Genomic DNA, 24,745 nt, shown 5'->3' on the forward strand with positions numbered 1-24,745 from the left:
CCAAAGGAAAGAAGCTTGTTCAAGTTGTGACAACACTGCATCAATGATCTTTGCCCATTCATTTCAAGAATTCCAGGAAATTTTCATTTGTAATTTCTTGAAATATGGTATGGAAGCAAAGCTTTTTTTTTTTTTTTGGTCATGATTTTCAGATAATCCAGTTATTCTTACATTATCTTTCTTTGATCCATTTTCTAAGTTAATTGCTTTTGATATCTTTCTTACATTTTTTTCTATCCCTTACCTATCTTTTAATTAAATTTTTAAAAAGATACTATTAAGTGGAAAAATATTTCTTTTTTCATTGAATTGCTTTCTATTTGATTCACTCTAATTTTCAAGGCACTCAGGTGAATAAGGTTTCCCACCATCTGATCTATGGTATCAATTCTTCTTGTCATTCTTTCCTTGTTAATCCATTTTGTATCTTATTTCATTTCTTCCAGGTACTCTTGTAATCCTGATGGCTGGGCATTTTTTTCTCTGAAACTCTACTTGTATAAGAGATCATAAAAAAAGAAAAAGGACCCACAAAGTATTTGAAGCAGCCCTTTTTATAGCAGCAAGAAACTGGACATTGATTGGATGCCCATCAGTTGGAGAATGGCTGAATAAGTTATGATATATGAATGTTATAGATTATTGCTTATAAGAACTCATCATCAGGATGATTTCAGAAAGACCTGGAGAGACTTGCATGTGAAATGAACAGAACCAAGAGAACATTTTACACAAAAACAACAAGATTATGCGATGATTCTGATGGCTCTTTTCAACAGTGAAGTAATTCAGCCAATTCCAATACGCTTGTGATGGAGAGAGTCATCTGCACCCAGAGAGAGGACTCTGGGGACTGAATATGGATCACAACATAGTATTTTCACCTTTGTTATTGTTTGCTTCCTTGTTCTTTTCATTCTCATTTTTCCTCCTTTTTGATCTGATTTTTCTTGAGCAGCATGATATATGTGGAAATATGTTTAGAAGAATTGCACATGTTTAAGCTATATTGGATTACTTGCTGTCTAAGGGAGAGGGAAAAAATTTGGAACACAGGGTTTTGCAAGGGTGAATGTTGAAAACAATCTTTGCATATATTTTGAAAATAAAAAGCTCTTATTTAAAAAAAAAAACTTGTACTTGCTATAGGATGGTCCCTTTAAGTTTTCACCTTTGGTCTCTCTCAGGAGTATTTCTTCATCATGCTTGGTTTTGCCTCTAGTTTGCTCACCTCACTGGTCTCAGCATGAACCAACCTCCATTCCTGTATGCCTGAATAACTTAAGTCTTCCTTGGTCTTTAGGTCGATGTCCCACTTTCTATAGGATTTTTTGGCCCTGCTTCCTATTGTGGTTTGGACCCAGGCTGCTTGATACTAGACTAGGAAGTCTGAATGATGCTCATGGCCTTTATTCTTCCTTAGTTCAGGGTTCCAGTGGCCCTGCCATTGAGGGCTTTGTCTCCTGCTGCTACAAGTCCTTGTAGCAGGACTCTCTGGCCATTTGTACATCTTTATTGAGGGGCTTAGATCTGCCTCTTCACTGACCTCTGCTTAAAGCCCTTCTCTGCCTTTCTCTCCCTACTAACCCTTACAAGCTTCTGGGGCTGCTCTCACTGAGCTCTTGCCATGGAACTTTAGGTTTTACTCTATGCTGGCCTCCATCAAGGGTTTCCCTTTTGCCGCTGGGGCTACGCTTCCCAAGTCAGACTCTACCACTGGATTCCAGGGCTTTCTCCATTTAAGCTCTTCCTGGGGTCTTTGCACTCACTGTTGGGCTCTTCAGGAGACACAAAAGTCCTTCCTCCTCTCCTGCTTTTTTTACTTCAGGCTTTTGCAGGATTTCTAGTCAGCCTTCCACATAAACCTGAGTTGATTCTCCTAATTTTTATTTTAGCTGTTTTAAAGTTTTTTTCTGAAATGTTTGTGGGGGAACTGGGCTCCTCTAGGTCCAAATACTCCACCATCTTCCCACAAGTCCTTTTAGAAGGTAAATCCTAGAGAGTTACTAAGTTATGCACAAGTGAAGTAACTGGACTTGAGGCACATGGCTAGAAAGGTTTTTTTGATGTAAGCCTAATCCTCTAAACTTTAGCCATGGCTGCTTTAATAACAGTAATAATTTCATCAATTATTGTCATTATTATTATTCAATGGAACTCCCACTTAATTGATATATGGAACTTCTCATAAAAAATTCCTTTTATGAAAGGAGACTGGCAACTATGATATAATAATAACAATAATTTGTATAATATCAATGAAACAGAGAATGAGACTACTCTCGGGCAGCTGTAGAAAGCCGCACACCTCTTTAGTAAAAAGGAGAAAGATGAGAGATAAATAGACTTTCTTGAAACACGATTAATACTCTATTAACACTTTTTGGAACAAAGAAACATTGCTTTTCTCAGCCACTATCAGGGTTGAAAACAAACAAACACCATCAAACGTATCTGTTGTAACCAAAGTGGTAAACTTCTAGATAGAACCTATAGATGACCAGACCCAAGAATGAGATCATGAATGAGATCCATAGGAAGTCAAGTCAAAAATGGCTATTCAGGATTCAATCATTGCCACCAAAAAACTACAGAAGGATTATTCTTATGAAGCCCAGACTTAGTATTGAAAATCAAATATTCAATGAAGCATTGTGGCCCTTTACTACAGATGGTTGAAAATCCATCACCTGCCAAATATTTAACAAGATGTGAGATGGTACTTTAAATAATCCATCAGAAACTCTCCATCTTTCATGGACCGACAGTTAAACTTCCATACTTACTACAAATATAGACCTCAGAACAGCCTGGAGAACTCAGTCAGTAAGTCTTATTACAACCAGACCCAACTGCTGCCCCCAAATCACCTGTACCTAACACTGAGACATAAAAATCCAAGAATGATGCTGTAGTAGATGTTGCTGTATCAAATCCTCATAATCTCTCCATACTGCAAGGTACAAAAAACTCTCCAAATAGAGACTTAACAAAGGAGGTTAAAATCAGGGGGGAATTAGGATGAGAACCCAGTGCCTCAAGCATTGACAAAGCAGGTAGAGCCGTACCTGATTCAGCTTCTGGGGAAAAGGACCCTTCCCATTTTCAGAAACAGAAATTGGAGGTACAACCCACTCTCTCTTCCGTCTCCGGAGAGTGCGTTTGGATGAGGAAGACTTCAGTGTCTGACTTTCCTAAGAGAAGAGGCAAAGATTCTTTACTATAGACATGAAAATAGCTATTGTACTCACACATACACACACACACACACACACCCCTATCCCCCCACATACTTACCTCTCCAAGATTTTTTATCCTCCTTATTTTATAAGCAGGATATTTGTGTTATACCCTCCCAGCTCTGTGCCATTCCATGTCCTAGGGTTCCTTCGAGACCTGACAGTCTATGTTCTAAGGTTCCTCCCAATTCTAACATTTAGCTCTGACATCCTGTGCTCTAAGATCTCTCCCACTTCTGACATTCTCTGTCCTAAAGGCAGTTCTGACCTAATGCCAAGTTCTGATCTAGAACCTAGAAGATCTACAGTTACTTGCATAATAACCCTTTCTAGAAATTTTTAACCCCTGTTTACCTCAGTTTCTCCACCTACAACATGGGGGGGGGTTTAAAATTCTCACCTTGCAGGGTTATCATGATGATCAAATAAGATAATAATTGTAAAGTGCTTAACATAGTTCCTGACACAAGTAGACATTCTATAAATATGCTAGCTAGTTAGAAGTGGCGGTAGTACTATGAGAGAGAGTGAGCTCAGAAACTGTAAGATGCTTTGAGGGTATTTGGACCCAGGAAACAGGGAGCCCGTCACTCCAAAATTCCAAAGTGGAGGTAGATTAGATCTGTGGCCAACTTTGTAAAGCAAGATCTGGGATACAGTGGGACATTCTGGGCCCCTGGGCCAAATAACTCCCCAGAGATACAGGAAATTCTGATTTCAACTTTCTGTCTAACACTAAAACTGAAGATCAGAGATCAGGAATAGGGGAAAAAAAATCTGGAGGAAAAAAAGTAAAGTTACTCATTCCTGCTTATTCACTTTGTCCTGATGCCTACTTAATCATATTAAGCGTTATTAACATTTCTATAATTTAAGGTTTGCAAAATGCTATAATAATAATAGCTAACATTCATATAGTGTCCTCCACGTGCCAGGTACTGTGTTAAGCACTTTGCAGATTATTATCTTATTTGATCCTCACTCACAATCATCCTGGGAAAGTAGGTGCAATGATTATCCCCATTTTACAGATGAGGAAACTGAAGCAGAGAGCAGGTAAGTGAGTTCCCGAGGATCACACAGCAAGTAAGTATCTGAGGCTAGATTTGAATTCAGATCTTTCTGAGCCAGATAAGGCTCCTATTCTGTCTTGCTGCTCTTCCCATTTCCCATCCTGCTAAGAGCCAATCAGAGCCCAGATACAGCCCCATGTAGTCTTGCTGTGTGCTCCTGTTACCTCTTTAGAGGGGTCCTGCCTTCTCATTACTGTCACGGTGACAAAGGCTTCCCGGCCACTCGAGCCACTGGTATAGATGGAGAAAGTCTTCCTGTCCTGCAGGGGCACTGGCTGTTTCACCAGGATCATCCCATCACTCCTCACGGTGAAATGGTCATCTGTGCTGATCAGCTCTGGCACCTGTCCGGGACACCTGATCAAGGCCACTGAAAAAGGAAGGAGAAGAGGAACATCAGAAAAAGGGCGATTCCAAAGGAAATCCCCCAAATCCAGACAGACATGCCTCTGGCATGTTAAAGGGAAAAAACCCATCCCTGATCCACCAAACCCAACACGATGCGAGTTCATGATTTCATATATAATCCTCTTTTTAGTTCTTTATGTACCACAATGTTAATAGATGGATTAGATACAGAGCCAAAAAAGAAAATTTAAAAACAAATAGAAAAAAAAAAAAAAAAAGAAAGGGAGAAGGGAGTGTTTCCAGGGCTGGAGGTACTTCTGGGAAAACACTTGATAAGATAAGAGCTACTCAACTCATCCCCCTAACTGAGAGACTTAACTAGGGTATAGCAAACTGTGCTTTGTTAAGGTATCATTTTTATAAAGTTTCTCTCTTTCACACCCATACTTTTCCCAGCTCTTCCTTCCTTTCTTTCTCTGTTCCCTCCCCTCTCTCTTTCCTTCTTTCTCTCTCTCCTTCCTTCTCTTTTCTTCTCGCTCTCCTTCCTATTCTCTTTCCTTCTTTCTTTCTCTTCCTTTTTTTCTTCCTTCTCTCCTCCTCCTGCTTCTCCTCCTCTGTCTTTATCTGTCCCTTCCTTGAGGGAAGGGAAAGCAGAATGTTGCATGGAAGGATCATGATAGAAGGTGTGTGTGTGTGTGTGTGTGTGTGTGTGTGTACCAGATGCAATCCTTCTAAATGTGACCCCTGAACAACATATAACAACATACCCCAGTTTACTTTGTAAATAAAACAACAAAGGTGTCATAGATTTAGAAGCAGGATGGACCTTCCCGAGTCCATCCAGTTTAGCCCCCTAGAGAGAACTGAGGCACAAAACAGAAGTGAGTAGCACGTCCAGATTTAAAGCCACATTTTCTGCCTCCAGATCTGAACCCTCCATCCCTTTGTCCCCCTCCACAGAGAAGGTTTACCCTGCTTTTCCCTTGTGAGTAAAGACTCTGGAGTTAGGAGGCATCACCTGCAGCTAAACCACAGAGGAATCCTGTCTTGGCTGAGTCCATCATCTCCCATGGAAGAAAAGGCAGAACCAAGGAGCATGTCTCTATCTGGGGCTGAGATGGGAAGGGAGAGAAGGCTGGATAAGAAATACACAGGCGTTTGCCTGTGGTGCTTCCAATGAGCCCTAGACACCATTCAGAAAACACCAGAGGCTCACGTGTGCAACAGAGTGAGACCTTTTGATGAAAAGGTTGAAATGAGCCTCTGGGAAAGAGCTGATCACCTAGAAACCAGTTTCGCCTTCATGACGATATCCCTGTGGTAGGGAGTACCAGCTGTGTGACACATAGCCTCGGGGAGGGGAAAACTGGACCTGAGCTAAGTTTAACCTGGGGAGGGATCTGCCTGCCCCAGCAGGTCCTGATAGTAAGGCAGGAAGCAGACAGTTCAAAGAGTATTACTATTTTAAGATCCAAGACCTGCTACAAACATTTTTGCACATGTGGGTCCTTGTCTCTTTATGTGCAAAAGTGTTTGTGGCAGCCCTTTTTTTAGTGGCAAGGAAGTGGAAACCGAGTGGACGCCCATCAGTTGGAGAATGACTAAGTTGTGGTATATGAATATAATAGAATATTATTATTCTATAAGAAACGACCAGCAGTCTGATTTCTAAGAGACCTGGAGAGACTTACATGTTAAGTGAAGTGAGGAGAACCAAGAGAACATCTGTACACAGCAACAAGATTAGGTGATGATCAACTGTGAAGCTCTTTTCAATAATGGCCCTCATTCAGGCCAGTTCCAATGACCTTGTGATAGTCATCTGCACTTTCTTTCTCTGTTCCCTCCCCTCTCTCTTTCCTTCTTTCCCTCTTTCTCTCTCTCCTTCCTTCTCTTTTCTTCTCTCTCTCCTTCCTATTCTCTTTCCTTTTTTTCTTCCTTCTCTCCTCTTCCTGCTTGTCCTCCTCTGTCTTTATCTGTCCCTTCCTTGAGGGAAGGGAAAGCAGAATGTTGCATGGAAGGATCATCATAGAAGGGGTTCTGTGGGGACTGTGGGGACTAATTGTGGATCACAACATAGTTTTTTCACCTTTTTAATTGTTCACTTGTTTTTTCTTTCTCATTTTTCCTCTTTTGATCTGATTTTCTTGTGCAACATAATTATGGAAATATGTATAGAAGAAAAAAAAGATCCAAGGATGAGCTTGCCTCTGTTCTTTCCCCTAAGATCTAATGACAAGTTTTTTGGGACAGTTTCCTTGGAGTTCATAAACAGCTCTAGACTTGAAGTCAAGGTGCAAATTTGTGTCCCAGTTCCAACACTTATTTGGAAGCAAGTCACATCATTTGAGTTGCAGTTAATTTGTAAAATAAGTATGAGACTTTCCCATTTCCTTCAGCTATGTAAGTCTTGTTATCTCTGGTTTAACAATCCTAACCCCTGTTTTTCATCCTCATTAAGGGTGATCCTATAATACCCCTGTCCTTCTTTCCCAGGTCATCAATCTGGCCTCTCATCCTTCCTTCTCATCTAGATTCCTTGGTGAAGAAAATCAACTTGATATTATCTTCTATTCAAGTTCCTTTCTTATCCTATCACCTACTTTGTCTCCCAAGCCCAGTCTTGTTTACTCATACCATCTTCTGCCTTTTTCCCACTCACTGCTACTGAATAAAGCCAAAAAAATTTATAAAACCATGCTGACTGAGTCCAAATTTATGTTACACAATTCCAACAGAGCTGTTACCAAAAGGAGCAAGGTATTCCTTTTGTGCTTCCTTTATTGACTCACCCTCTTACCACAAATGGCTCATCTATACCTTTTTATCCCTTCTCAAATCTCTCATGGTTGCCCCTACCCCCACTTTCTCAACTGAGAACCTTTCCTCATATTTGGAGACCATTTGCTGTAAATTCCTTCTTTTCTCTTCCTATCTCCTATCACTTAAGTGCCTTCTGTCACTATCTCTTCCCTCATTCTTGTTTTACGTGAAGAGGCAGGCAGCCCTTCTTATGAAAACAAACTCTTCTACAGATACAGGGGGTGCCATTTAATCCCATTTCCCCCAGCAGATTGCCTTTTCTATTCATTTTCATTCCTTTATCTTCTGGCTGCTTCCTACTGCCTAAAAACACTCAAGTCTTCCCCATCTGTAGAAGAGAAGTTAATAAGATGTTAATTAACAAATTGTAATATTCCTTCTCTCTTTCCCTTTGTTCACTTCTCTGTCTCTCTCCCTCACTCTGTTTACTTCTCTGTTTTCCCCCTTCACTTCTCTCCCTCCCTCCTCTCTTTTATCAACTTGTCTTTCTTCCTTCCTTCCTCCCTCTCCCTCTCTTTCTCTCTCTTCCCTTTTCTCTCCCCTCCTCTCTCTGTCCCCCTCCTCTCTTTTATCAACTTGTCTTTCTTCCTTCCTTCCTCCCTCTCCCTCTCTTTCTCTCTCTTCCCTTTTCTCTCCCCTCCTCTCTCTGTCCCCCTCCCCCTCTTTTTCGCTTTCTCTATCTCTCCCTTCCTCTTTTCCTCTCTTTCCCTTCCTCTCTTCCTTCATCCCTCTGCCACTTCTCTGACTGTCTATCTCAGCAATCAGGCTTAAGTGACTTGCCTAGAGTCATAGAACTAGTTGTCTGAGGCCCCCAATTTGAACTCAGGTTCTCCTGACTCCAAGACTGGTGCTCTATCCATTGCTCCATCCATCAGCCCCTGATTCCTCCTTTCTCAATCCTCATTCTTCTAGACTTCTCTATAGCCTTTGTCATTCTTGATCACCACCTTCTCCTTGAAAGGCTCTTGGTTTTCCGCACACTCCTCTCTCCTGGTTTTCCTCCTACCTATCCGACCATCTTTCCTCAGTCCCCTTTCAGGGATCTTTATCCAGGTCACATTTGTTAACTATGGCTGTTCCTTAAAACTCTCTCCTGGGCCCTCTTCTTTTCTCCTTCTACCCATTTCACTGGGTGATCTAATGGGCTCCCATGGATTCAATTATCATCTCTATACAAATGATTTTCAGATCTATTTATTCGGCACTAATCTCTCACCTGAACTCCAGGCTCAAACCTCCAACTTTCAGTTGGATATCTGGAACCAGATGCTTCATAAACATCTTGAATTCAACATGTCCAAAACTAAACTCATTATCTTTCCCCCCAAACTCTCCCTTCTTCCAAACTTCCTATTATAGTCGAGAGTACCAACGTCATATGAAATCTAGGTGTCAACCTCAATTTAACTCTCCTGATGTTCACCATATTCAATCTTTTGCCAAGTCCTTCCTCACACCTCTTTTCTGAGAGGTCTGTCACCAACCTCACGTAGACCATATGATTTCACAACTAGATTATTGCAATAGTCTGTGCCTCCTACACACCTCTCAGATTGGGTAGAATGACAGGAAAAGATAATGCGGAATGTTGGAGGGGATGTGGGAAAACTGGGACACTGATACATTGTTGGTGGAATTGTGAATACATCCAGCCATTCTGGAGAGCAATTTGGAACTATGCTCAAAAAGTCATCAAACTGTGCATACCCTTTGATCCAGCAGTGTTTCTACTGGGCTTATATCCCAAAGAAATCTTAAAGAAGGGAAAGGGACCTGTATGTGCAAGAATGTTTGTGGCAGCCCTCTTTGTAGTGGCCAGAAACTGGAAATTGAAAGGATGCCCATCAGTTGGAGAATGGCTGAATAAATTGTGTATATGAATGTCATGGAATATTATTGTTCTGTAAGAAACGATCAGCAGGATGATTTCAGAAAGGCCTGGAGAGACTGACATAAACTGATGCTGAGTGAAATGAGCAGAACCAGATCAGTGTACATGGGAATAACAAGATTATGTGGTGATCAATTCTGACGGACGTGGCCCTCTTCAACAATGAGATGAATCAAATCAATTTCATTTGTTCAACAATGAAGAGAACCAGCTACACCCAGTTGGTATATGGGTGTACTGGGAAATGAGTGTGAATCACTACATAGCATTTCTTCTCCCTGTGTTTTTGTCTGCTTGCACTTTTGATTTCCTTCTCAGGTTCATTTTACCTTTTTTCTAAGTCTGACTCTTCTTGTGCAGCAAAATAACTTATGGACATGTATACATATATTGTATTTAACATATACTTTAACATATTTAACATGTATTGGACTATCTGCCATCTGCGGGAGGGGGTGGGGGGAAGAAGGAGAAAAATTGGAACAAAAGGTTTTGCAAGTGTCAATGTTGAAAAATTACCCATGCACATATCTTGTAAATAAAAAGCCATGATAAGAAAATTAGTGTGCCTCAAATCTTTCCCTATTCTAATCCAATCTCTGCTCATCTACCAAACGGATCTTCCTTAAAAGAACAGATCTGATCACGGTGTTTCCTTATTCAGTAAGCACCTGTGGCTCCCCAGTACCTTCAGGACCAAATAGAAAATGATCTGATTGGCTTTTAAAGCATTATATAACTTAATAAATCACTACCTTTTCCAGTCTTCTTGCATCTTATTCACTCCCCATATACTCTAGGTTCTAGTGACTTTTTTTGCTATTCTTTTCATAAAACATACAATCTCTCCTGTGTCCAACTTCACTGATTGTCCTTAGTACCTACAATGCTCTTCCTCCTGGCTTCCTACAAGTTTTAATTAAAATCCCACATTATTCAGGAGCCCTTTCCTGATCAGTTCCCACTGCTAATACCTTCCCTCTGAGATTATCTTTCATTTATACTCATGTTAACACCGCCTCCCCATTAGTGGATGAACCTCTTGGGGTAGGGACTTTTTTTGTATCCCCAGGACTTAGCTTAGTGCCTGGTACTTGATAAATCCTTGTTCACCAATTGATTTGCAAGGACATAGAAACTTAAATTGTTCCCACTCAATACTACTTAATTAAAAAAAAAAGTCAGAAGTTACAAAAGGCTCTCAGTCCTTCTCTATTTATACTATTTCACTTAAGCAAGGTGATTTCCATTAAAATCTTCAGTTACCTCATCCTGGCGGGGAGATGCTTTTGGCTTCTCAAAGGCTATGGCAGAAGGACACAAGTTCTGGCAAGTTCTATGTCAAGCTGAGAAGGCTTCTAAAGGGAGCCTGGCAATGCCCATTGGCAGGGGACCAACCTAGCTAATCTTGGGGAAAGGTTTATCACCAGGTCGGCCACAGAGTAATGAATTTCTTGGCTGAAGCAATTCATGAGGATTGGTGGAGGGAGTAGTTCCACTACAAAGGTCACAGATCTTTGAATAAAGGAGGGAATCACTAACAGATAGAATACAGGATTTGCCTAAAATTGTTTAGCCTAAATTAACTTGCTGAGGAGCAGCTAAGATTTCCAGGCAAATTCGGATAGGAAGAGTGGATAGTGGAACAACACAGAAGATAGACTGTGAAATGGGAAAGAAGAGGACTTGTGACCCAGAGTATGTGTCCCTGAGGCACAGCTGGCCAATACAGGGAAGGCCCAGGAAAGAGCCACCACCATGATACAAGATGCTGAGGTTTGGGATAGCTAGATGGTACAGTGGATAGAGCATCAGCCTTGGAGTCAGGAGAACCTGACTTCAAATCTGCCCTCAGACACTTAACACTTACTAGCTGTGTGACCCTGGGTAAGTCACTTAATCCTAATTGCCTGTAGAAAAAAAACAAACAACAACAACAACAAAAAGATCCTGAAGGTGATGGTTTGAGTGGAACAGCTTGGGAGACCAGGGATAGTACTTGGGGAAGAAATATTCTCCCTTATATATCTCTGGGGCAAAACCTCAATTATTCTACCTTAGTTATAGCTTTATAATCTAGTTAATGATGGAACCTAGAATGTGGGTCTCTTTCTTGTCTCCTCAGACTTTTTCCAATGTCCCCTGATGCCCCTAATTACACTTTAGTCCAGGTTATCTTCTCCATTCTTAAAACTTTCTCTTTTGTAAATAATGTTTTGGCTCTGGCTATTTGAAGATATTATTTAATTGGCTTAAACGATGGTTCAAATCTGCTGGAGTTCTGGACTTATCAATTCTCTCAGCAAGAAGTGAGTAGATTAATTGACTCTTATAAACAATAGACCCCAGACACCTCTCATATCATGCTGTTGTGTAAATCAATTAATCAATCAGCAAGCATTGCTTAAGAACTTACAGTATTTCAGCAAAATAACTGTTTGGACATGTATACATATATTGTATTTAACTTATACTTTAACATATTTAACATGTCTTGGTCGACTGGCCATCTGGGGGAAGGCATGGAGGGAAGGAGGGGAAAACTTGGAACAAAAGGATTTGAAACTATCAGTGCTGAAAAATTACCTATGCATATATCTTGTAAATAAAAAGCTATAATAATAAAAAATGGCAAAAAAAAAAAAAAAAAAAAAAGAACTTGCAGTATTTATCAGGCACTACGCTAAGCATTGTGAATACCAAAAAAGGCAAAAATATTCCCTACCCTTAAAGGAATTCTACCAACAATAAATGATTAGGTAAATATATGTTCCGAGTAGATGGCCAGTAACTGTGGAACAGAAGGCTCTCCCTAATAGCCGGAGGAGACCAGGACAAGCCCATAGATTACAGCAGAGCCCAACACAACTTCCTTCTGGGAAAGCCTGTCACTCTCCCCGGGAATGAAGCAATAGATATAGGTTATTAGGATCCACTGCCGCAAATCTGGCTCAAGTAGGGTAAGAGGGTTCATTTTTCTCTACACTGAAATGACAGCACAGTCAGACTGTCTCACTGGACAGCTACCATCCCAGACAAGTGTTCGAAGAAGCAGAAGTGGTTAGCGATGGTGATGGAGAAGTGTGGGAGGGAGGAGTAACGTCCCCTCTTCCTTCTTCCAAGACAAGCATTCAAAACCCAACAAGCTGGAGGATCTCACTTCTAGTCACCATCCACTTAAGCTCTTCAGGGGTTGGAACTGTTTCTCTTTTAGGAAATCTAGCAGAGACAGTGACTACTTAATATCCTTTTTCTACTTTGACAAGTAGGGAGTGCTGGTCTACCTTTATGGAACCCAGAGAATCCGAAGCACAAGGGATTGCTTTTTGAGCTCTGGAGCCCAAAGCGTTTTGTTCCAATCTTTCCCAAAAAGGCCAGCCCTGCGGAGGGCTCCAAGCTGGGAGGAGGGGGGCAGTGCTGCTGCCGCTGCAGCTACATTAGCAGCCCTGCCCCGGATGTTTGCTCACACACTTGTAAGAACAAGAGCCGCTTCCCTGAAAGCCAGCCACTGAGTCACTGGGAAGGCAGGCTGGTGGTAAACCCGAAGCCTCAGGGGCAGTCCGACTCCCCTTGTGCCAGTTCCATTTCCTGTCATCTGATTGCATCATTCCTTTCAACGCTAAATTGATCTGAATTCCACCTTTATCATCACTCATCCCCCCCTCTCCCACCAGTCTGTGATATGATGCTGCTGAAGAAGCTGGATTTCTGTTTCCCCTGCAGCCTTGGGCAAAAGCAAGTCCGGTCAGCCGGGGCGGACCTCAGCGAAGTCACGGGAGCCGACTCCTGCCTTGGGCCTTCCCACCGAGAGATAAATCCCCACCGAGCACGGGACCAGGCTAGACCGCGGGGCGCTGACACGGGGGAGCTTGGGATCTGGCTGTGGGAAAGTACGGCCAGGGTCCCGCTGCTGAAGTCATCGATCAGAAAGCACTCAGGACCCACATGTAGGAGGTGGGCCTGGGCTAAGTCCCAGAGATAGAAGCAAAAGAAGCCCCGGCCCTCAAGAAGCTTCCGTTCTAATGGAGAAAGAAGCATTTATATAGTGCCTACTGTGTGCCAAAGAGCTAACACTGATATAAATTTTGTAAGGTTTGCAATCACTTCACATACATTATTTCATTTGATCCTCACAATGACCCTGTGAGGTAAATGCTACAATTATTCCTATTTCACAAATGAGGAAACCGGGGATAAGAGAGATGAAATGACTTGCCCTGCCTGAGGCAGGATTTAAACTCAGCTCTTTCTGATGTCAAGTCCACTGCCTTCCTTCCAGTTCTAGGATCATCAACTATTAGGATGCCTCAGTATTCCAATCCATAAAGTGGGGCTAAAATGACTTGCCCTTGGGACAGCTACATGGTGCATACTGCCCTTGAAGTCAGGAGGACTGAGTTCAAATCCAGCCTCAGATACTTATTAGCCTGTGTCCCTGAGCAAGTCACTTAAGTCTGATTGCCTCCAAAAAAAAGAAAGATAGTAAAGGAAGGGAGGGAGAAAAGAAAGAAAGAAATTAAGGAAAAAAGGAGGGAGAGAGGAAGGAAGGGAGGGAAAAAGGAGGAAAAGAAAGGAAGTAGGAAGAAAGGAAGGAGGGAATAAAGAGGAGGAAGGGAGGGAAGGAAGAGAGGAAGGAAGAAAGAAAGAAAAGGACCCATCCCATCTATTTCACAGGATTGTTATGAGTACTGCAATGGATAAGGCTCTGAGCTTGGAGTCAGGAAACCCTGAGTTCAAATCCTTCCTCAGTTACTGCTACTACTGTATGACATGAATAAATCACTTAACTTCTCAGGGCCTCAGTTTCCTTGTCTGTAAATTGATGGAGCTGGACCTGGCAACCTCAATTGGTCCCTTCCAGCCCCAAGTCTAAGATAGCACGAAATGAAAGTATGGAATTTAGAGAAAAGCCAGAGTCACTGACCAAACATAGTTGTTGGCAGGAGGGAGGAGTGTGAACTATTTAGAATTCTTGGGTGGGCTTACAGGACAATCAGTGCACCCATTTGTATCCAGAGGAGGAGGAAGTCAGAGGAACTTGAAAGGCCCTGGATGGTTTTCAAAGTTCCCCTCTAAATAATGCAGGGCTCCCTTCCCCATCCAGGGAAACTTGGCCCCCCATCTTGAACAGGAGCCATGAATGAAGCTTGGGCAAGAAGGTACAAATCCCTGCAGGAAAAGAGCCCCGAGGAAGTGCCAAGTGCCCATGAGCTTATCAGGCCTGAGAACCAGGGGGTGAGACCTCACTCAAACTCTCTGCTCTGGGGCGATGTATTCTTCCTCCTGGCATTGCACAAACACATCCGCTGCTCCCTCCAGGGGGGTCCAGGAACTTGGCCAGTCTGGGATCCTGGGCACTACACTTTGTCCATCTTCTCAGCTGGAAGATGGACATGCTCTCTCTTTTTTTTTAACTGAAGCTTTTCATTTTCAAAACATATGCAAGGATAATTTTCTACCATTCACTCTTGCAAAACCTTATGTTCCAACTTCCACTCCTTCCTCCACCCCCTTCCCTAGATGGCATGTAATCCAATATATGTTAAACATGGTAAAATATATGTTAAATTCAATATAGGCATACATATTTATACAATTATTGTGCTGCACAAAAAAAATCAGACCGAAAAGGAAAAAAATGAGAAAGAAAATAAAATGCAAGCAAATGGCAACAGAAAGAGTGAGAATGCTGTGGTGTGTTCCACACTCAGTTCCCACAGTCTTCTCTCTGGGTGCAGATGCTCTCCTCATCACAAGATCATCAGGAGTGGTCTGGATCATCTCATTGTTGAGAAGAGCCACATCCAGAAGATGGGCATTCTCAACTGACCTCGGGAGAGGAAAAGAAAAATGTTCCTTGGGACAAAGAGGTTCACAGATATGGACTAAGAGACAATTTGAGCCCTCTGATTTGACAGAGAAGTAAACAGAGGCTGGGAGGGGTTAAGTAATTTGCTAAGAAGGCCACCCAGAGAGCAGCCACCCAGGACTTCAGTTTCCGAATCTAGGGCTAAACCCAGCAAACATTGAGTATTTAAGAGCAGAAGTCCCCTTTGACACAAAGGGGAAAGAGACTTTCTTTCATAGAAGAGCTCACATTTACAAAGACCCTTTCCATCCATCTCTCTGGACCTCACAACAGTCCTGTGGGATATGAAAGATGATTATTTTCATTTTACAGAAAGGGAAACTGAGTCCTGAGAAGGTATAACTCTGGTAGTGAGTGTCTGATGTGTTGAACCTAGCTTCTTGATTCCAAGGCTGGTGTTCCACACCCCACTATACCATGTTATATAGATACCTCCCCTTAGGAGCTTATCAAGCAAGCAGAAATATCTGCTCTAACGCAAGGTATATTGGGAAGGGGGAGGGAAGGGATGGAGTGGGATCCAATACTAAATCGAGAGGGGATCTTAGCATTTCTTCTGCATTAAAACTGAGCTGCATTAACCCACAAGAAAAATGGGAGAGCGAGAAGGGTAGTTCCCTGGGAAAAGCCTCTTCTCTCCAGAGCAGCATCCCCAGAGAGCTGGGCCATCCCTCTTATTCCCCAATGGGGACAAAACAGCAACAGAGACACGAAACCACGTAGTTCATAGGCCCTTGGAGACTTACAGGCAGAGCTGGGCTATTCCTCTGTGGGACTGTTGCTGTCTCCTAGCTCTGGGTCAAGTCTGGAAACAGTCTCTTCTACGATACCAGACTCACACCCAGAAGTTCCAGTCTTTTCTGGAGAGAACCAGAGCCACTCTTTATCTAGCCAAGAGGCAGCCTGGTAGATAGGGATGAAAAGGGGACCTTGGAGGAGATATCAAAGGATTTGAATTCTAACCTCACTAGTTAGATGACCTAATTTCCCTTCTCTGAATTTGTAGGAGTCAGAGCTCAAAAAGAAGCTTAGAGATCTTCTAAATGAAACCATCCATTTTACAGACAAGAAAACTGATTCCAGATCACCAGGGGATAATTAAGTGGCAGGATTCAAATCCCACCTCCTAACATCAAATGCCATGTCTTTTATTGCAGACCATACAACTTTGGCATTTTTTGTTGAAAAGATGGAGAGAATATTGCGTATTGTCAGATGAGGTCAATTTTGTCCAAGTTTTGTTTAACTTTTTTTTTCTTTGAAAGGAGAGAAGGCTATTGGAGGGGATTTGGAGAAGGTGAATATAAGAATGATGTAAAAGCAAGAAAACTTTTCTTTTTTTTTTTTTTTTGTATGTCTCATAAATTTTTTTTATTATAGTAATTTTTTATTGACAGAATCCATGCCAGGGTAATTTTTTTTTTTACAACATTATCCCTTGCACTTACTTCTGTTCTGATTTTTCCCCTCCCACCCTCCACCCCCTCCCCTAGATGGCAAGCAGTCCTATATATGTTGAATATGTCCTAGTATATCCTAGATACAATGTATGTGTGCAGATCCAAACAGTTTCAAGAAAACTTTTCAATGAAATTTTGAAGGAAAAAAATTAAGGAGGGATATCTAAGATTCTCTCCATCTCTAAAGTTCCCTACTTATATTTATTCAGTGTATTATCATGGGGTAGAAGAGTTAAAAGATGAGAGCTTCATTGCCCACTTGGGGGGATAACTAGCCTTTGAAATGCATGCTGTGGAAAGTCAAGTCTGGCTTTTAAAGTTGGTAACTCCCTTTTTATATTTTTCTTAATCATTTGTAATGGCATTCTGGGGAAGAAAGAAGGCGGTAGGGAGGAATGGAGTAGAAAAAGGAGAAATCAGGAAAACTGGGGAGAATAGGAAGAGAAAAAAGAATGGGAACAAGAGGCAAGGAGAGGAAAGTCATCAGATTCTAGCTCACGGACTGTGCCTTTCTATCTGAAATTTGTCCAATTTTCAATTTAAGCTAGGGCACTTCTTCCCCCTCCCCCCCCCCCCCCCCCCCCGGGCCCAGAGACACCCCCGAAAGGTCTCTGAACCTTCCCTCTCCTCTTGACTGTCTCTGTTATGAGGGTGCAGGAAGCTGTTTCTCTTAATTGCCTGCGTGGGATGGGCCAAAGAGACTGAAGGGATTTGGGCCCCCCTGCCTGCAGAAACATGATGAGACCCGTCTTGCTTGAAAGAAGTAAGGTTGGAAACACTGGCCAAGATTGTAAAAGTCTACCACGGACAAGTAACATCGAGACCTCAGCTGAGTCCTTATAATTATCAAGCCTCTTCCATTCCCCCACCTCTCAAGCCTATTGCTTTTTTGTTAATTATGAATAATAGGACTTGGGACCTAAGACAGCCTTATTTGTATATAGGTGAATATGTGTATATTTATATATATGTGTGTATACATGTATATATGTATATATATATGTCTATTGCATAGTGTATATGTATATGAGTGTATATTTATAGTATACTTTCAAAATACTATACAATAATAATATTAGAGGGACTTCAAAATTTCCTTCAGTTGTGCAGGGGAAGTACTTGACTTCCTCACTGCTATGCCAGATTCCATGAAAACACACCCAGATTGTCTAGATTTTCCCAACAGTCCTTAGATCTGATGGTTGGGAGAAGCTACAAGAAGATAATAATATTGTTAACAACAATAATAGTAACTAACATTTATATCGTGCTTTAAGGTTGGCAAAGGAGTTTCCATGTTATTGTTTAGTCTTACAAACCTGGGAGGTAGGTGCTATTATGATTCCCATTTTACGGAGCATGAGATTGAGCAATTATTCTGCTAGTAAATATCTGAGGTGGGATTTGGATTCAGTTTTTCCTGATTCAGAATCCAGTATAATAAGAGGTTGGTATGGACCCCCGCTGGACTACAGTATGGTTTTTTGTTGACTGGGCAGGTTTGGGGAAACGAGAGGGGTCCCAGAATGGGGCACTTGTGGGCACTCGCACAAGGGCAGGACATGTCTACAGGGGTTCTTTATCACAAACAAAACCTTTGTCACCCACCTCTGAGATTCAAGCCATTCCCTTCAGAGAATGGCGGCAGAATCCAGAAAGACCGAAGTGACTTTTTCCCATACTGGGAGGAGCAAGGATACCGGGAATGAACACAACCCAAAGGAAGACCCTAAAAACCTCTGTAGGGGAAATAACGCTGCAGAAACTCCAGCTCACTAGATTGTGGCTCAAAGTCAGAAGCATAAAAATCCCTCCCAGGGCCCTCCATCATTTTCTAGGGGCTGACACAAGTCTATTCACTTTCCCTGATTTATAATTAGTCTTCTGAATCTCCTGGCTTACAAAGGGAGTTGGTGACAATACCCTGGGGATGGGGGTGGTCACAGTATGAGTGGGGGGGGGGTGGCAGAAAGATACCAGATACTTCTGGTTTCACATTATGGGGGCGCTGGGGAGGGTCACCAGAGAAGTAAAAACAATTTTCTCAAAGTGTTCACTTCAGGACACAGCCTCTGACATCAGAGTAACAATAACAAGAGCTCACATTTCTCTAAGTTTTCCTAAACCTCAGGTCTGACCTTGTCATTCCCACCCAACAGCTAGTCAATCAATTCAATAAACATTTACTCACAATAATAGTTAACATTTATATAGTGTCTACTATGTGTCAGGCACTGTGCGAAGCACTTCGTAATAATCCCACCAAAGCACCTACTATGTGCCAAGGATTGTGCTAAGCCTTGTAAAATTATTTTCTCATTAAAGTGTCTGCTATGTGCCAGCCACTGTTCTAAGCTCTGTGCCATGATTATCTTCTTAAAGAACCTTCTACATGCCAAGCACTGTGCTAAAGCACTTTACAATGATTGTCTCCTTTAAGTGCCTACTGTGTGCCAGCTACTCTCCTAAGCTCTTTGCAATGATTATCTTCTTAAAGTGCCTACTGTGTGCCAGCCACTCTTCTAAGTTCTTTACAATGATTATCTTTTTAAAGGACCTTCTACATGCCAAGCACTGTGCTAAAGCACTTTACAATGATCATCTCCTTAAAGTGCCACTGTTCTCAGCTCTTTACAATGATTGATTATCTCTTTTAACTGTATGCCAGGCACTGTGCTAAGCACTTATAATTACCTCATCAAAGTTTCTACAATGTGCTAAGCCTTGTATAATCATTTTCTCATTTAAGTGCCTACTATGTGCCAGCCACTGTTCTAAGCTCTTTAGAGTGATTATCTTCTTAAAGTGCCTACTGTGTGTCAAGCATTGTACTAAGCACTGAGTTACAAAGAGCATGAACTCCAGAGTTTCCATTACTCTCTGGATCAAATCTTCTGGCATTTAATATTTTCCAAGCCTAGCCCTTCCCTTTCTTCACTTTCCAGTATTCTGTTTACTTACTTCCACACACACTTTCTTTTTTTTTTTTAAATTTATACTTTTATTTATCAGCAACATATTTTTATTATAGCTTTTAATTTACAAGATATATGCATGGGTAATTTTTCAGCACTGGCCCCTGCAAAACCTTCTGTTCTAGCTTTTCCCTTCTCCCCCTCCCCTTCCCTAGATGGCAGGTAGACCAATACATGTTAAATATGTTATAGGATATGTTAAATACAACATATGTATTATATTTATACAGTTGTCTTGCTACACAAGAAAAATCGGATTTACAAAAAAGACAAAACTAATCTGGGAAGAAAAACAAAAATGCCAGCAAACAACAACAGAAAGAGCTCCACACACACTTTCAACAGTCTGACTGCATTTGGCCTCCCTGACTCTGCCTCCACTGTACTCTACTCTGTACAACCACTGGCTTACTTCAAATACTCAAAACAAATTCCAATTTCTCTTTCCCCAATCATTTCTCAGTCTTCTCCCTCTAAAATAACTCTGTGTTTGTACTATCAATAGCTATATCTTTTTCTGCAAACCTGTGAGTCTCTTGTAGACGGCTAGCTAATATCGAATGTTTGTATTTACTTGCACATTGTCACTAGTAACCCCCTTCCTGTCCCCTTCCATTAGTAGCATCTTAAGGGAAGGAGCCAGATTTATTTATTTTTTCTTTCTTGGTACCTTTAGTACTTAGCACAGGACCTAGCACAAGTGCTTGTAAACTGGCTGTAGTATTTTAAGGTTGACCAAGCACTTTCTTCACAACTAACAGCCTTGTGAGGTAGGAAATACAAGAACTATCTCCATTTTATGGACAAGTAAACTTAAGATTTAAAGAGCCAAAGGAGTTTGTTAAGGGTGGAAGCCAGAAAACACATACAGGTCTTTGCTGACTGCTCATACGAAATTCTTCCCCTTGCACCAGAAAGTGGAGCTAGAATCAGAAAGACCTGAATTCAAATCCCACCTCAAACACTTTGTGATTCTGAGCAAGTCACTTCACGTGTTTGTAAGAAAAGATAATATCCTTAGCTGTCAAAGTGAAATTGTTGTTAGGATCAAATGAGATAATTATTATAAAGCACCTGGCACCTTCTAAGTGCTATGGAAATGTTAATTATTATTATTATTTTGTTGAGGCAATTGGGCTTAAGTGACTTGCTCAAGGTCATGCAACTCAGTAAGTGGTAAGCGTCTGAGGCTGGATTTGAACTCAGATCCTCCTGACTCTAGGGCAGGTGTTTTATTTATTGTGCCATCTAGCTGCCCCGGCAGCATTACGTTGGTATTGCATACATAAATTATTACAGCAATATCACACACATGAATTATGATATTAGCATTACATACCTGTATTATTATCTTAGCATTTCACGTATTGTTATACAAAGCCATGGACCTGAAGTCAGGAGGACCTGGGTTCAAGTCCTGTTTAGTAGTAATGGGTCCCTAAGCAAATCATTTAAATTCAGTCTACCTCAGTTTCCTTGTTTATAAAATGAGGGGATTGGACTTAATGGCTTTTAAGGTTCCTTCTAGTCCTATATCTACAATCTTATAAAAACTCCATTGTGCAAGTGAGTGAATTGATTATATTATCATTTATATTATGATGTGTAAAATTATATTATAAATATATAATATAAAACAAAATTATTTTATAAATATCCAAATATATTAGAAATGTATAAATAAAACAAAATCATATTATAAATATATATATAAAATAGATAAAATTAAATCATATTATAAATATAAAATAAATAAAATTGCATTATAAATATGTAACAAACATAAAATCACATTATTAATGTATAAATAAAAAAGAAAAAAATTATATTGTAAATATATAATGTTAAAGGTCTGTTATAAAACTACTTATGTATTATGATATAACATAGAAAACGATAAGATGCCCTTGGCCACATGATCATAACCAAGTTTACCACTTCCGTAGTTTAAAACTTTTTTTTTTCCATAGGAGACAGGTCTTAATTTCCCCAGGACGGTACAATTAGAAACAGACTTGGTTAAAGCTGACCTCATACACAGACACCTCAAGAAACGAATGGCAGTTTTTTAGAAATAACCACGAGACTCCATGTAGTTGCATCTAACTCTTATTCTGAGCACAGGGATTTAGTTCCCCTTTTGTTTGCCATAGAACTGCAAGCATCCTTAGCTGGATTCCAAATCCATCGGGGCCCTTGCGCCCCAGTGGCCGGCTTTTTAGAGCAGGTCTGACGGGCGTTCCATCAGGGAAATTAATGACAGAATGATCTTGGACTCGTTCTCAGTTACCGGTACCCAGGCTCCCACCCCCACACTAGAATTCTGTTCCTGCACTCCAATGTCAGCAAGAACTCTCTCACGGTGTCCTTGGGTGGAGGGGAGGGAGAGTGGGAGGCAGGCTTGGGGTTACATTCCAAATCTACTCAGGAGGGATAGATATTGGCAAGGATGACAAATTCAAGTTTAAATAGTTGTCAAGCTATAGCCCAGTTACCCTTCTCACCCTACCCCCCTCTTCCTCCCCAGGTACCACAGTAAGCCCCAGGTTAATAGCTGCTGACCTGTTCTCCCCAGCAATCCGATCCCTGTAGCTGATGGTTCCCAAGATAAGCACAAAATGGCTGCAGGGCCCCCCAGCTCCATCCCCAGGCCCAAGAAACTGGAATGCAGGGGCTTTCATGCCTTAAGTGGAAGGGATATGATGGGAGTCAGGGGGCCAAGGAGGGCTAGAATTACACGTCAAAAGTTAACCATTTCCAACCTTCTCAGGCTTGGTTTTAGAGGGATAACAGAGTTTGATTTTATTCTTCCCCAACTCCCCTTCCACTCTCCAAAGGTCCCTAGAATGTCTCCGTACAGGACGCGCACAATATATAAAGTTCGTTAACCTCAATAGCTTTGGTTTCCTTATTGGTAAAATGAGAGAATATGGACTCTGTGGCAGCTCAGGTCCTTTCCACCTCGAAACCCCCCAGAACCATAAGCAGTTCAGGATGCAGGACGGGTACCAGTAGTGTCAAGGGGGAAGAGGAAGGAAAACACTAGCCTGGAGTGAGGGACAAGTCAGTGGGTGGGTAGAGAGGAAAAGCACCAGCTAAGCAAGCCTAGGACAATTAAGGCTGTTTAGTGCTATTAAAGACCTTAAGAGATGGTATGGGAAAAACATATAACTGCAGGGAACCAGTTTAATCTCTCCACTTGTCCAAACCACAAAGCTATTGACTTCAAAGCTCTCCCTGCCAGTAGCCAGGAACAATCCAAAGTAAAGAAGTTAACCTTGTATTTAAAATCTAAATTCTAACGCTAAAATGTTCCCTAGAGAATATCTTAACGGGAGACCTGTTCTTAACTTTGTGTGTCACAGAACCCTTTGGGAGAATGGTCAAACCCCTACTCGGGGGTTTAACTGCTTGATGTGCTTAAATGCACAAAATAAAATATATAGGAATACAAAGGAAACCAATCTTATTGAAATAGTTATCATTTTTTTTTTTAATTCACAGACCCTAGGTTAAAATCCTCTGATCCAATCTAATCCTTTCACAAAAAAGGAAACTGAGGGGCAGGGAAATGAATCAGTCTGCCCAGGCCACCTAGCTGGGTTAACAACAGATTTTAGCCTACAAGCCAAGTCTCTTCGATCCAGCAAAGTGTCCTTTAGTCTGACCCAGGCTGTCTGGCCCATCTTCAATGGCCAAGGCCAGGAAAAGCTCCGTCAGCCTCCCCTCCCCTTCGCTTTGACTCCCAATTTGGATATTAAGGAACAATGGACATCGAACATTGAATTAGGTCTTTTCTTCCAGTTGCTGTGGTTGATAGAATAATGACCTTCCCAGAAACACTAGCAAAACTCCCTCCCCCCCTTTTTTTTTCCAGATAACAACTCAAGAGAAATTTTTTTCCCTGAAAAGAAATATCCAGGAACACTTGAAAATGAGAATTACTTTTCTTCTTTAGGGAAAGTCCCAGGAGCTCTTTGAGTCTAGTCACAAGTTAGAAGTAATGGATTAGTTCTCCTAAAGACAAGGTGACACCTTCAGAGGAAATAGGGGTCTGAGCACACCCTTGGGAAGATGGGGGTGGGGTACAGAGAACGTTTTGTAGAATTGGGAAAAAAATAAATCTACACAGCCAGACTGGGGACAGAAACCCTGAAACTACTTCTTAGCATATGGCCCTAGGCCAGGAGGTACATAGAAAAAAAAAACATTAAAAATTCATCCTTTGCTATTCAGACCGCAGCTCTCTGAATGGAGACAATTTGTCCTCAGTACCAAATACTCTGAAATGGAATAAACAACACTTTCCTAGCCTCCAATCTTCCTATGTACCTCTTATGATGATAACCAATATTTAATTTTTTTTTTTTATAGTTTACAAAATGCTTTAGTTACAGTTTCTTATATGAACCTCAGATCCACCCTGGAAGGTAGGTAGTTGAGAGGTTAACATTAGCTCTGTTTAAGATTCTGATAGGGCAATCAACTTGCCTGTGGTCACATAGCTAGTAAAATGTCCAATAAGGGGATCTAAAGCCAGGTCTCCTTGACCTCAATCAAGAATAATAAATCTTTGAATTCAAAAATTAAAAAAAATGTTTAAAAACGTATTTGCATGTAGTTGGGAAAATATTATTTAAAGAAAGAATGATAAAATTTTGTAAATAAATAATAAATTAAGTAGAATTGGGATTTGAGAGTCCCAGAATCTACCCTTTCAGTTATAAAGATACAATCAGAATCCAAGGACCCTCTTCCACGGGGGCCATCGTTCTACCCACAATACCACAGGGGCTCTTTTAGATACGTTCCTACTAAGCTTCCAGCTTCAGGAGTTCCGGAGAAACTCCTTCCTTTCTTTCCCAATGGGAAATGAAGGACACCCAGGACTCTGTAGCCTAGAAACAGGAAACCCTGCAATAGAGCGGGAAGGGAGACCAATGGTTTGGGACCTATTCCCAGAGGGGCCAATCTCATGATGAGACAGGAAGGAGTTTAGAGCAATCAACAGCAGTGCTGCTGAAAAGCGTGCCTTTTCTATGGCAAGGCTACAGAACAATGCTTTCT

General features: G+C 41.4%; 1 protein-coding gene and 1 long non-coding RNA gene across 2 annotated transcripts in view; one reads left to right on the forward strand and one right to left on the reverse strand.

Annotated features, from left to right (window-relative positions):
- The window catches only part of LOC116421302, a 58,999-nt gene extending 58,461 nt beyond the window's left edge, over window positions 1-538 (forward strand). The window contains exon 3 of the long non-coding RNA XR_004231615.1: window positions 447-538. This is a non-coding gene — a long non-coding RNA (uncharacterized LOC116421302). The remainder of the gene's footprint in view (window positions 1-446) is intronic.
- Window positions 1-24,745, reverse strand: part of CDH3 (cadherin 3) — a 47,891-nt gene that overhangs the window by 17,132 nt on the left and 6,014 nt on the right. Inside the window, exons 3-4 of the mRNA XM_031950095.1 lie at window positions 4,477-4,682; window positions 3,069-3,194 (exon numbers count right to left, since the gene is read on the reverse strand). Of these exons, the coding sequence (XP_031805955.1) occupies window positions 3,069-3,194; window positions 4,477-4,682 (332 nt within the window). The remainder of the gene's footprint in view (window positions 1-3,068; window positions 3,195-4,476; window positions 4,683-24,745) is intronic.

The sequence above is a fragment of the Sarcophilus harrisii genome, chromosome 2 (genome assembly GCF_902635505.1).
Source record: "Sarcophilus harrisii chromosome 2, mSarHar1.11, whole genome shotgun sequence".
Lineage (NCBI taxonomy): Eukaryota > Metazoa > Chordata > Mammalia > Dasyuromorphia > Dasyuridae > Sarcophilus > Sarcophilus harrisii.